We start from the raw sequence: 12830 nt of genomic DNA, 5'->3' as shown, positions 1-12830 counted from the left end.
GGCAAGACGTGCAAGTTAAATCACACATCCATGCATTAAGTACACTTGAATAACAATCAAGGATATTTGAATAATGGTGGGTTTCTGCCACAATATCAGATTTAGACACGCGCATCCAAAGGAGCAAAAAGCTTACAGAAAGGAATCAGGAAGAGAAAGGTCAAGCAGCAGTCATCTGACAGCAGCTTTCTTTTTTTTTTTTTACTGCAATGTGTCAGATTTTCCAGCATTTGTACACGGCTTTTTTTTTAACAAAGCAGTGCTCTAAGATTTATATTTTAAAAATCACACTGACACCGCTACATGAGACATCATAATATTGTAATAAATGCTGCTGGTAGAGGAGGCATGCAGTTTAGCGTCATTTAATGCACAATTTTCTTTCTGAAACCACCGAGATTTACCATACCACATTATCACTTTCCTTGGTATATAATCATATTAAGGCTACGTATTGAAAACATTATGAGATTTGACTCTGTCCGTATTGCACAGCTCTATTCACAGTGCGTGGTCTACAGAAGTGGACTTGCAAATAAAGAAACTGATTCAACAGCAAGCTCCCAGATGAAACTGCTGCAAACATGCTGTCATTACACAAGGGAATAGTTCTCTTTTTGTATTTTTGGAGCAGGCGATCCTGTTGCATGTCAATGAACTGGGCTAAACTTGCATGACATGTGATGGTATGTGGGTGGAGGGAGGCAAGGGGGACGCAACCCCATGGTGGTGTCAGTGGAGGATCTGTGTGTAATCTGCCGAAGATGCATGCAATAGACCGCCACACTACTTTATCTACAAGGCCCCTAATTGCAAGGGACGCTGAGGAACACATGTTAGGAAAAGAGGAAGGGGAAGGGGGTGTCAGATGTCAGCAATGTGCAGGCATATGGTTCCTGCAAGATGGGTTACGTAAACTGGAAACGACAACACAAATCAGGTTTGCTGAGATGAACTTGTGAGGACTGTGTGTGCTGCCTAGTTTGGGCAGTTTTGATGCAGTTCACATCATGTCAGTACAGCTGCGTTAATGACACCTCAGCTCTGACTGTTGTTTTTTTGCACTCAATTCTAGCAAATGCCATTAGAAGCAGTGGCAAAAGGAGAAGGGACATGATTTTTTTTGTCACAGACTGGTTCATGCACTTCTGTCAGAATGTAGTGACATCTTCAGCAATCACAACACAAAGTTATTTTCATACAAGTTACCAACTGAAGCATTAAAGCTCTTTAACTGGCACCAGAACATACTGGAATCACTCTACCTTACATTTTGTTGAAAAACAAATATTTTTACCGCATTGCAGGAAGAACACTTCTTATAGTGAACATCCTTATTATTCATTCACTAATTTTCTGTAACCGCTTACAAGGGTCGCATGGGGGCTTTAGCCTATCTCCATTGACATTGAGCGAGGGGCAGGGTACATCCTGGACACTCTAGTGAAAAAAAAAAAAAAAAATCAATCTTAAAAAACTAGGCTTTCCAAATATTTGAAATGGCACCATATCTTTCAATATGAAATATGCTACTGCTTGATTATGATCTTCTGCGTTTTTTGAGGTTGGTGCATTTGCAGTCTATTTTTGCAGTGGTTGCCTTGCAGTCTCTTTAGGTGCTGCCGGACAAGACATTCACGATTATCCCGATAAGAAAATGCACATAAATAAACGTATTATGAGCGTTTTTTTAATCATGATCTGCAATAAAACTGTCCCATCCCTATTTAGGACCATTGCCTTTACCACAACAACATCAAATACTGACACAAATTGGACATGAAACGGCACAACATACCACTATTTCACTAGAGGTAAAACAATACCTACAGTCCAATCCAATGCTGTTTGAAGCAAAAGAGGGCCCCAAAGGAAAACTAAATGACCTTTTGAGTTCAAAACATGAACCACAAAGGAAAGATAACTGCTTGGCCATCTTTGTTCGTTGAGAAGGAGGCTTTAACAAAGCAAGAGGATGACGTGAGGTAACATTAGTGATCCGGCATATTATTTCTGCTTAAAAGGGCTCACAACCTTCAACTCAGCCATTGTGTGGGGCCATCTCATCAGGAATGCAACACTCAAACACATACACAAACACCCACACAACCCTTCCCCTTTCAATTCAAATTCCCCCCCCCCGCCACCCCCCCCCCCCCCACACACACACACACACACTTCACCCCCTATTCCTTCATTATGCACTTGTCCTTCTCTTGTGCTCACAGCAAAAATGTGCTTTACTTTGTTCACATTTTTCACCATGTACCCTCAACATAATCCACTGTCTGCCTTGGACATTTGTGCCAACCAACTTGAGTAAACAGAAAGATGGAAAAGGCATAAGAAGGGGGTTGACCTTGTACATGCAAGCTACCACTATCACTTAGGAGATGGTGTGGTTATTGTTTGGAAAAATGGGGCCCATCTGTTTGTTGTTTGTGCTTTATGATGAGAAGGTATATTGTACCATATGTGATGTATACAGTTCAAATAAAGGCAACAATATTGTGAAGCTACCAAAACCCAAAAAGCATGATTTTGCTTATTTTGGTGTTGACATGGTTTGGCTAGATTTTCTTTTCTTTTTTAACAAATTATATAAATGCTTGCTATTTGATCAAAAGCAACCAATAAACATTTTAATGCACTGCAATGCTTGCCAAATTTTATTTTTTCTAATTTATTTCATGACAACTTAATGATTAATTTAATCAGAAATGTTTATACTGTCCACTTGCTCTCCAGAGAAATTGGTCAGTTACCTCTTCACAGCACCACAGAACACAAATATTCATACATCTCTTATGTAGTATAAGATACAGTCAGTGAGTTGGGTTTGTCATGATTAGTTACAGTGAACTGAGTGTGCATGTTTGCCCGTGTGTGCCCTGCTGGATGGCGATACGCATACAGTAGCATCAGTATGTAGTGTATGAGCACTCGGCCGCCAACCCACTCCCAGCACTCAATCACACGGAGCCGATCGTATTTGCATGTTGTAGCATTGAGTCAGGAGCAGATTGGAGGGGTAGCAAATGGGCTGAATAATATCAACTGACAATCAATTATTTCTGCAATTGTGTTACATCAAAAACATAATTCCTGCTGCCAAGTTTGATTTGTCAGGTCGCACTGGGGGGGGGTTCAGTCATGTAAATGTGATGTAGGGACTGATTTAACTACTGCGCGCTGAGTGAATGAAAGAGACAGTAATAGTGTTGAGGACCATGCAAATCACCTGCAAAGGAAACGCTGTAAATCACCGGCTGAGAGGTGCAGAAAGCGGCAACAAGGAGCAATAACACAGAGCACATGTACAAGTCAAATGTGAATATCATTATTGCGCAAGTCATAAACCATGACCCACATGGTATTTAACAGACGAACACACTGAGCGTTCATTTACATTAAATAATTCTATCTCAAACAAATAAACAAAGGGGTCATTAGCTATTACTTTTTTTGGGTTGTTTTGTGAGGACATATTTTCTGCAGTCTTTTCTCCTCCTCAGCGCCTTTCGATTAAGACTTATATTATCCATCACATCAAACAGACAAAAGTATAGTTGTAAAGCTTAATTAATAACTATCAAAAGTAAGTTTGACTGTCATGTGTCCTCCGATGTGAGGGGTCTGTCTTTGTTTGTGGTGCAGGGACATTTAATTAGTGATGGTTGTCCGTTAGTATGCTATTAATATTTTCATGTCTGAAAAGGTGACCTATATAGTATGATTCATACACTGTAATTAACTTCATGCACAGTAAAAAAAAAAACAAACAAACAAGTTTTTCCTGGGAACTATTCCTTTCAATGCACACGTTATTATGTAAATAAGCGTTGTAATATTACAATAATGGAGCATCATCAGGTAATCAGAGCAACATTTAGCCTGAAAAAGGAGCTGTCTTGTTTGTCTGTGTCAATGTTTTAGTCTAGTCCAGTGTTATATGTGAGTTGATTTAATCACAAATGTAAAGTTGTTGTGCACCTCAGGAAGAACAGCTGATCCTGATAAACTAAACTAAACTCCCCTATTTTAGTTTTTTTTTCTCTGTTTTTATCACTTTTTCATATAAACATATTTAAAAAATATATCTATCCCGTGCTTTAAATGCTGAACCAACTAGGGCACCCGAGTGAGTGACACTAAGACCGGCTTTAAATTACACAACGAAACCAGGGATCGACCTCTCCCTCTTTCCTTCCCTGCCTTGAAACCGGTGTCTCCAATCTTTTTCCACAACCAAATGACTCTTAACTCTGCTGAGTGCAGCATGGGTCAGGCAGCTAGATTGAAGCCAGGGTGTCTGGTTAGTGTTAAAGTTTAACAGGAGATTTCTGATGTCTGATTTCACTCAACAGGCGAGCCGCTACTCTCTGATTCGGAGTGCCTCGCAGTAATGCTTTGCAGACATGCCAGTGGGGAACACACGTGCATACACAGCTAAACTTGATTTGATTTTAGGATCATTTTAGAGGCTGCGGTGCTTATTTTGACCACCCATTTATATCAATAAAAGTAGAGTAAATAAAACACATCTTTATATAAGCCAATACAACAGACAGCACCACAAACTAACTAAAGCCTCCAAAATAAATACTAAATTAACACCTCTCCAAAAGAGCTGAAACAAAAATGCAAGATTATAAACTTAATGAAGACATAATCTGTTGCAGAGATGTTGTATTGGACTGCATTAGTATTAGCTAGATGTAGGACTGGCCAGTATATTGATATTATATTGATGATTGAGAATGGTGTACCTAATAAAGTGCAACTGAGTATACATAAAAAAGTTATGGAGAAAAAACATATTGCCCTTAAATGAGAGAGGAGGGTGTCATTGAAACACAAGTCATCAAATGAGAGTCATGCATTAGGTCTGGACGAATCAGGCACAGCCTTTTTAGTCTGCCACCTACATACTGTGCGCACACACACACACACACACACACACACACACACACACACACACACCACATTTGAACTGCCAGTACTTGTTAATTCCATTGAATTAATTAGTGAAAAGGCTCGGCTGTATTTGAGGTACTGAACTGTACAGTGAAAATGAAAAATCCTTCACGGGCAGAACTACCACTTCTGAACTGAAAATTTCAAAAAGCAAGGCTACAGGCGCTGACCCTCGTCAAAGGAGTGTGTACGTTAAGAAAAAAAAGGTACACAAAGCACAAAATATTTCACTTATTCTTATACATTCAGATTTCATCTTTTGATTCTAATTAAAAAAAAAAAGTAGCACATGCTGCTCGGCCTTCCTTGTTCTTTTTAAGTGATGGTGAATTGGTTGTGCTTTTTGAGAAGCAAGGCCAGCAGGGTAATCAAATTAGCAAGCAATCTTGTGACTTGCTATTTTGTTCATTTTCCAAAGACAGCTGGTTCAAATCCTCTGATCAACTACGTAAAACTGTGTGCGAGGAAAGTGACTTGGAGGTAGTAGTAATATAGTTAAAGCACCAAAGCCCCACCTGCAGCTCTACTCAGAAGTTGGAAGTCTACTAGTCGTAACTGCTTGTTTCAAGTGGCAGCTATTTATAATTTTGTTTATCACAGTGAGGGCCGATGCACTAATGTATTGTGAATACTGGATATGGCATTCCAAGATGGCACCCATTTCATTCTTGTGAAAGTTTTTCAGTAAAATTTTTCTTGGTTCTGCATTTTTGGCCCATAATTCACATGAGCTAAAGTCTAGCCTGAAACTTGAGACTATAGAATTCAAGTGTGAGAATACCACGGGCATAGTTATCTGCCAATGTGTCTGTCTTTTTGATACAATTACCTTGTTTTTATTAGTCCTGTGAGGTATTCACTCACATTACGTATTTAAAACAGAAGAAGGTGCTTGTGTGATATGACTGAAATGAAAATCTAAGGCTGCCATTAAATATTCTCATTATGCTACGAATGAATATGTGAAAAGACGTGACCCTGCTTCAGCATTTGTGTGGACAAATATTTTACCAGACTCTGAATGTGTATCTTCATGTGAGTGTTGAGATAAACCAGAGACAAGCATATTACTACATTTACACGCACACTAATATTCCACTATTATTCGGAATAGACGATATTCCAGACTTGATAGGGTTCATGTAAACAGCATATTACGTTTGGATATTCCGAATTAGGCCTTAGTCCACTTTCCAATTAAGATATGGAAAATGTTGGTACTACTTGGGTTTTAGGAGCCGTCTTTGGACATGTATACAGCACATTCTGATATGTGTCTCAACTGGGGTTTTTACCGCAGTTTGCAAACGCTGTCTTGCTTGTTCACAATCACCTCTGTGCCGCTTCACTTCTCCATTTTTTGATGTGATAAACAACATGTTTGGGCACATTAACTGGAGAACGCACTGCTCCAATATTAATAGAATGTTAGCCATGTAACAGCTTTATAGGAATACTGTCTTTTTTGGAATAAACTGGAATATTTTGTGCATGCAAAAGTAGTTAGTGAGACTGACAGGAGGGTGAGTCTTATTTCAGCGAGTACTAGGGCTTTGTATAATGTTGCATAGAACTATAATTAGCATCTTGTTGTTTCATTAGCTTTGCCTTGTTACTGCACTTTCAACTTCAAATGAGAATAACATTTCCAGGCCAGTGATCGATCTTTTTCTAATTACTTCCAAAAGCAGGAAAAGCACAGGTGTAACTGGTAACATTAACGATGATGTCACTGGCTGAAAATGAAGGGCCAAAAAGACAATCTTGACGCTATGGTTCGCGGCAACTCACCTCTGGTCTTCTCCTCCTTCACCGGGCCGGAGGTGTTGCTACAAGTGTAGGTAGGGGTGACCTCCTCCTCCTGGCTTGGGGTAGTTCCTAGTGGGAAACTGACAGGACGCGAGCTGGTAACTGAGCTGGATGGTCGGGAACTGGCGCAGTTCTGTAAGAAACGAGAGGGCAGTGTCAGCTGCAGGACATCACTGTGGGGTTTTATATCTGTTAGGGGAATAGACAGCCAACTTTCTCATTAATTGATAAGAACAAAGACATCAAGCTCTCTTTACTAGTTGGTAATTGGTGATGCAAATTAGTGATACACTTTTTTCTTTGCTTCTATAACCATTCTTGTTTGATACACTTTTCTGAGTGATAGAAAATGCTCTCAAAGTGTGTTTGCATTGAGGAAAATTTAAAGTCAACATTGTGTTTAAAAAAAGAACATAGGGGAAAATACTGTACACAGACGAACTCATGAGTTAGAAGGATTAACCGCTTTGCTTGCTACATCCCATTAAGCAGTCACAACTAGTAAAGAACATAAATGTCATGGGCTATTGTAGACTACTGTATCGTCCTTCCCACAACTCCAGGACCAAACCTGAGCAGCTGCTCTGTAAATTTAACTCCAAGACCTCCTTGTTTTACACACGCACACGCATCTTCCAGCCAGACCAAAATAAACGGCAATCACAGAAAACCCATTTGTTTGCACAGCTCTCAAACAGACTGGGGGGGCTTCAACAGACTCCAGGGCCTCTTATGTTTCATACTGTACTTCTATCAGGCAGGAATGCTTCATTCAACACTTGGGGCTTGCCATTCTGGCTGCTTTTGTGTGTTGCTGATGTCCATCTTCAGTAAATATGACACAAACACACACAAGTGGAAAAATACATGCACAGCTAAACATAATTTAAGGCATTTAAAGTCTTTTATTGGACTAGCCTTACAACATGCAGCTATTTTTGTGGTGCAAGAAAGAGACAAAAAGAAACATCAACTCTCTACTGTCCACTTCTGAAAATCAAATTCCAGTACAGTTTTTTTTCCCCAACCAACTCCTTGCTTCCTATATGTTGTCAAAACTTGAATTAAGATCAAAAAAACTAATCCGCTTCCAATTTATATCTATATTTCAGTGGTGTCAGGGGCGTGGAGTATCCGGGGGTGGGGTTGTTTTTTATTTGGGTCCTACAACTGACAGCTTTATTTCACAAAGCAATCTGGCTGTGTGTGTACAAGAGGGAGGTCAGGGTGGGTCAGGAGATACTTGGTACCAAACAGGCAGTCTACACTGGTCAAAGTGTGTGTATGTGTGCGTGTGTGTGTGTGTGTGTGTGTGTGTGTATGTGTGTAAAACCCCACCCCCTGAGGCTAAAAAAGCTGTGTGTGTGACCCACGCTCATGTAGAGGGCTAACACGAGGAAGAGAGCTACAGAGGTTGACAGAAGTGTGGAATTTAAGAGGGCAGAGCGTGTGATTAGGTTTGGTGGAATTTATACGAGAGGTCGCCAAGGTCAGACGTGTGTCGTGTCACTGCACCAAGAGCAATATATAGTTAAATTGTTCCGGCAATATTTAAATGATTTTCATGTTTTGCGCTGGGTTCTCTGCAACATATTTAATCTGATGCCATGTGCAGTATTAAGATGCAGTGCATGACTGTTGCTGTATCAGCCTGTGCTTTGCAGATCATCCAGCAGATGCTAGAACACCTAACAGATCAGATGACCTCAGCAAGCCTTGGTATTGACTGCTTGTGCTGTTGGTGATCAAGGAATAAAGGAGACAATAAAAGTTTCAAATGATTTTGTTTTAATTTAAATAACCTCCTTAAATCCTTAAATTGCAGTTGCAGTGACTTATCCCACTGGGTTAACCCTTCAATCGTTGCAAATAATACAACATATAAACCCCTCTATCTCCGACAAGTGCCATTTGTCTTCAAATGACCCCATATGCAGTAACACCGCCAAAGCCTCTTTATCCCTCAGCCGGGAAGGCGCGATACCCAATCCTATGTTTTACAACAAGGGGATATATAGGGGCATGTGCGGTCATCTAGAGCCAAATGTCTCCTATCTAACCAAAGGACAGGTAGATACAGTATTTCAAGCAGGATTTATGGCACAAAATAGCATTAGCTAAAAACCGTCAGGCGGCAGTGATGGCTAAAAAACGCATTCTGGTAGCGGAACCCGGCAAGATTGGAAAATTGCCAGCACCAGAGGGGAGAGGAAGCAGTAAAAATGACGGTATATGGATTGGGGCTTCACTGATAACATGAGCAGCCAATATATCAGACTGCACCTGGTAGCAAGGGGCCCCAGGGAGGCCCCCCACCAATGTGCCTAACACACATACTTCAATTCATCTATTTATTTATTTCATTTCTTCGTATCCTTACAGTGTCCATCTCTGAGGTGGGGGGTCAAAAGGAAGTAGGGGCACCCTGATATTTTAAAAATCAATCTGCAGTCAGAAATGGTTTCATTCCTTCTTCAATGACCTGAAGTGCGTGAGGGTGGGGGGGGGGGTGCATATGTGTGGGTCAGGGTGCAGTGGGAGGGGCAGGACAAAGTGATGCCGGCCACAGAGGAGTGGAGTTAATGTGATCACTCATAAGGGACAAGACGCATCTGTGTGTGTGTGTGTGTGTGTGTGTGTGTGTGTGTGTGTGTGTGTGTGCACGTGTGTGAGATAGTCGGGGCAAAGCAGTCTGGAATCATGAGAGTGGGTGTTTGTCAAGGTGCTAAGGTCTATAATTGTCTGTGTGTGTGTGTGTTATGTGCCTGTCTGTGTGTGCTAGAGACTATTAAGTACTTTTAAAGTGCTTTGCGTAGGCTACAGTATGATCTTCCTTAGCACACACACACACACACGTACACACATGCTGCATCCCACCGCCTCAGCCAAACAGCAGCGTCCAACAAGGTATAAATACTGGCCTGACACTTTAATGTCAGGGGACGGCTTGTCCTGGATTAGAAACTTGTAACCCACCGCGGAGCTTGACATTGCTGGGATGAAGGTGCTGCTATAGGTAGAGTGAGGAAGGGGGAGAGCTATTACGGGGAGTCTATGTTTGATGTATAAGGGCATCTAACATGGACTGTCGACCAGCGAGAGGTGAGCAAATGTACAATGTTGCTTTGTGGCCAGCTTTCATTGGCAAGGAAAATTTAGTCTGTTGCTACAGTGTGTTATCAGAGATAACCACGCACAAAGACATACGCTCACAGACACTTCTTAACAGGAAAATAGAGCATTACATACTGAAAAATTAAGCGCTTTTCTCCTCTCCTTGATCCTGTTGACCGTGCTCCGAACCTGAAAGAAAGAGAGGGAGAGTGGGAGCGAAAGAGATAAGTGTATCTGACACGGTGCTCAATGAAACACACTTACAATGAATCAAAACAAAAAATCTTTCACAGCAAACATCTGCGAGCACCTAAAGTGTAAAAAGGAGAAAGGAGAGGGGAACGTGGGAGGGAAATAACAAATTTGGAGTGTTTGTTTGCAGGCGCTGACAGCAGTTGGTAAGGTGTGTGTGTGCGCGCGTGTTTGTGCATGTACGTGTGAGAGGGTGTTCCAGTATGTCCCAGTGGCTAATGGGACTTGAAAGTGACACATAGAGCCGGCAAACTAAGGAGACGACTTCAAGCTATCATCTGTCAGTATAGAGCGCCGGGACCAACAAATGGAGCTATTGGAGGAGAAGGGACCGCCCTAGCAGAACAGATTACATTTTTACACTCTGGATGAAACAGTGTACTGCACACATTCATTTAACACGTACAATACCAGACAAGGGTTTCATAGATTTTGGAGATACAAGGTAGACATCCATGCAGTTTCAGTATATACTTGTAATCTAACTAACCCTAAACCCTAATTTGTAATTTACCTGCTTATTTACTAAAACACCTTGATTTTATCTATTTATTTCTTTGTTTATTTGTTTTAATTAACACCTTTGGAGATTTTAAAATTAGACAAACAATTAATATTTTTGCACTACTGTGGCCATTTGCTTAGAGACCAGCATTAATTTGGATGAGCTTTAATTATATTTAACTGCTGAGTTTTGTATGTATCAATTTTTTTATGTATCATTTTTTTTCTATAAATCAGTAAATTGTATTTTGTAATTGAACCAAGTCATTATGACAGGATACAGGATATCTGTCTTATCCCTGAGGGGCAATTTATTGTGCAGTCAGCAGTATCACACACACAAACTATTTTAAAATAAAAACACATAGAATAAATACATAAATAAATAAATACAAAAAAGACATCACACTTTGATTCAAAAAATTAAAAAATTAAAAATTAAAAAATAAATCACTGAATAAGGGGCGAATCAACCAGGACTGGCTGGGCCTTCTTCAGCGCTCTGATCATGTACATATTGATCAGACTAGTGACTAACGATTAATAATTTCAATGAGCATTTTATGTAAATAATCTGTAATTAATGTCACAATATACAAGACAAAAATCCAGAATTAAAGTCTGTCCATGAATAATACTCTGTACTAATTAACATTTTTTAAATTAAAAAATCACTTTAGTGATTTAGTAGTATAGTTTCTCTACAAGACATAACTTTGGTTAAAAAAAAAAAAAAAAAAAATTCTATGCAAAACTTAGTATTCAATATAAAATAGCTCCTACATATTCTTAAGGAAAGCCGGTGGAAAAATGAAAAAAGGGAGCATACATAAATGTATAATTTGTCACACAGCAGCAGCTTTTTATCTTATTGATAAACTGTAATAAGCCTGCTGATTTTTTTTTATTGAAAAATAATTATTATTTATTTGATATTGGGACATTTCCATATTAATTTTACTAAGATCCAGGATGACAGAACTGTTTAATAATCCAAATGCAAAAATATACAGAGCAGCAGAATTACTCTGTGTGTCAGTAGTTCAGTTAAGTTGGCTCAAGTCTTCTATGAAAAGCCTCTGGTGCTTATGAGGTCTGTACGTGTGTTTGTGTGTGTGCGCGCACAGGCACATGTCCGTGCACATTGTCAGCGCTCACTGTAAATTTGTAGCGGATGGGCACTCATCACTACAGCCCGTCCCAGCCCAGCCCACCACGTTAGTGAATATGCATTATGGCTTATGGCTTCATTAAGTCGCAGCGTGTTATAAATTATGACACCACACTGAACACACACACACAGCCTCAGAGACAGCGTGTGTATACAGAGGATGTTTTGCATACATACCAAAGGCCACATAATGAAGAGAGCCCGAGCCTTGTGACAGGGCAGAATCAACAGCACCAGCATCGTGTTTCCAAAGCACCTCCTATTATTTCTGACAAGATCCGCAGAAGGCCTTCGACACGGTGCAGATGTTGGAGAGACACCGTCTTAACACAATTAAATGGGGAAAGTAAGTCCTGGGGATTTCACTGATATCAAAAACAGCCGGCGTGCTGAGGCAATTACATGACACAACTTAATTAATCATTTGACAATGAGGGGAAGGGCATTGTTTTAGATGATCGTTATGTGTTTAAGGGGTTTTGCGCACACTCAAGGTTTCGCAATGATGCAAAGCGTGGTTCCCCATGTAAATGGGCGCTAAGCGATTACCATATGAAAGCAGCACGCCCGACAACACCTGCCGACATCCTTGGAGCTGATGGAAATAAAAGGTCATCAAAGCATGGGATTACAAGGTGACCACCAAGGAAAAGCTAATTGCAATGAATAATGGAAAGCTATTGTCAGGTAATTAGCAATTAAAACGCTGCATTTTGAGTGTAATAGCAGCAGACGCAGTCTGTCTTCCACGCCATGTTGGTAATTATTTAGCCTGGAAACCAGCCTCATGAATGGAGCATTTTCTGACTTTGAGGCACTACTTAATTCTACACCTTTCTTTAGCATATCAAAGTAAAATTTCCTCACGCTACGATGGTTAAAGACTGATTTGTTTTACCAGGTGAACAACTTACAGCAACTTTGCAAAGTTTTTTCTTCATTCCACAGACTCATGTGCGATAATGTAATGTAAGGACGGGTTAACGTCCCCAGCCATCAAGGC

The 12830-nt window shown here is 40.3% G+C and overlaps 1 protein-coding gene across 1 annotated transcript in view; it reads right to left on the bottom strand.

Moving 5' to 3' along the window:
- Window positions 1–12830, bottom strand: part of LOC125895381 (adhesion G-protein coupled receptor D2) — a 110107-nt gene that overhangs the window by 41798 nt on the left and 55479 nt on the right. Inside the window, exons 22-23 of the mRNA XM_049587138.1 lie at window positions 10036–10089; window positions 6769–6919 (exon numbers count right to left, since the gene is read on the bottom strand). Coding sequence (XP_049443095.1) covers window positions 6769–6919; window positions 10036–10089 — 205 coding nt within the window. The remainder of the gene's footprint in view (window positions 1–6768; window positions 6920–10035; window positions 10090–12830) is intronic.

This window comes from Epinephelus fuscoguttatus, linkage group LG10, assembly GCF_011397635.1.
Source record: "Epinephelus fuscoguttatus linkage group LG10, E.fuscoguttatus.final_Chr_v1".
Classification (NCBI taxonomy): domain Eukaryota; kingdom Metazoa; phylum Chordata; class Actinopteri; order Perciformes; family Serranidae; genus Epinephelus; species Epinephelus fuscoguttatus.
Note: the sequence above shows the minus strand (reverse complement) of the source record. Positions and strands in the feature narration are given on the sequence as shown.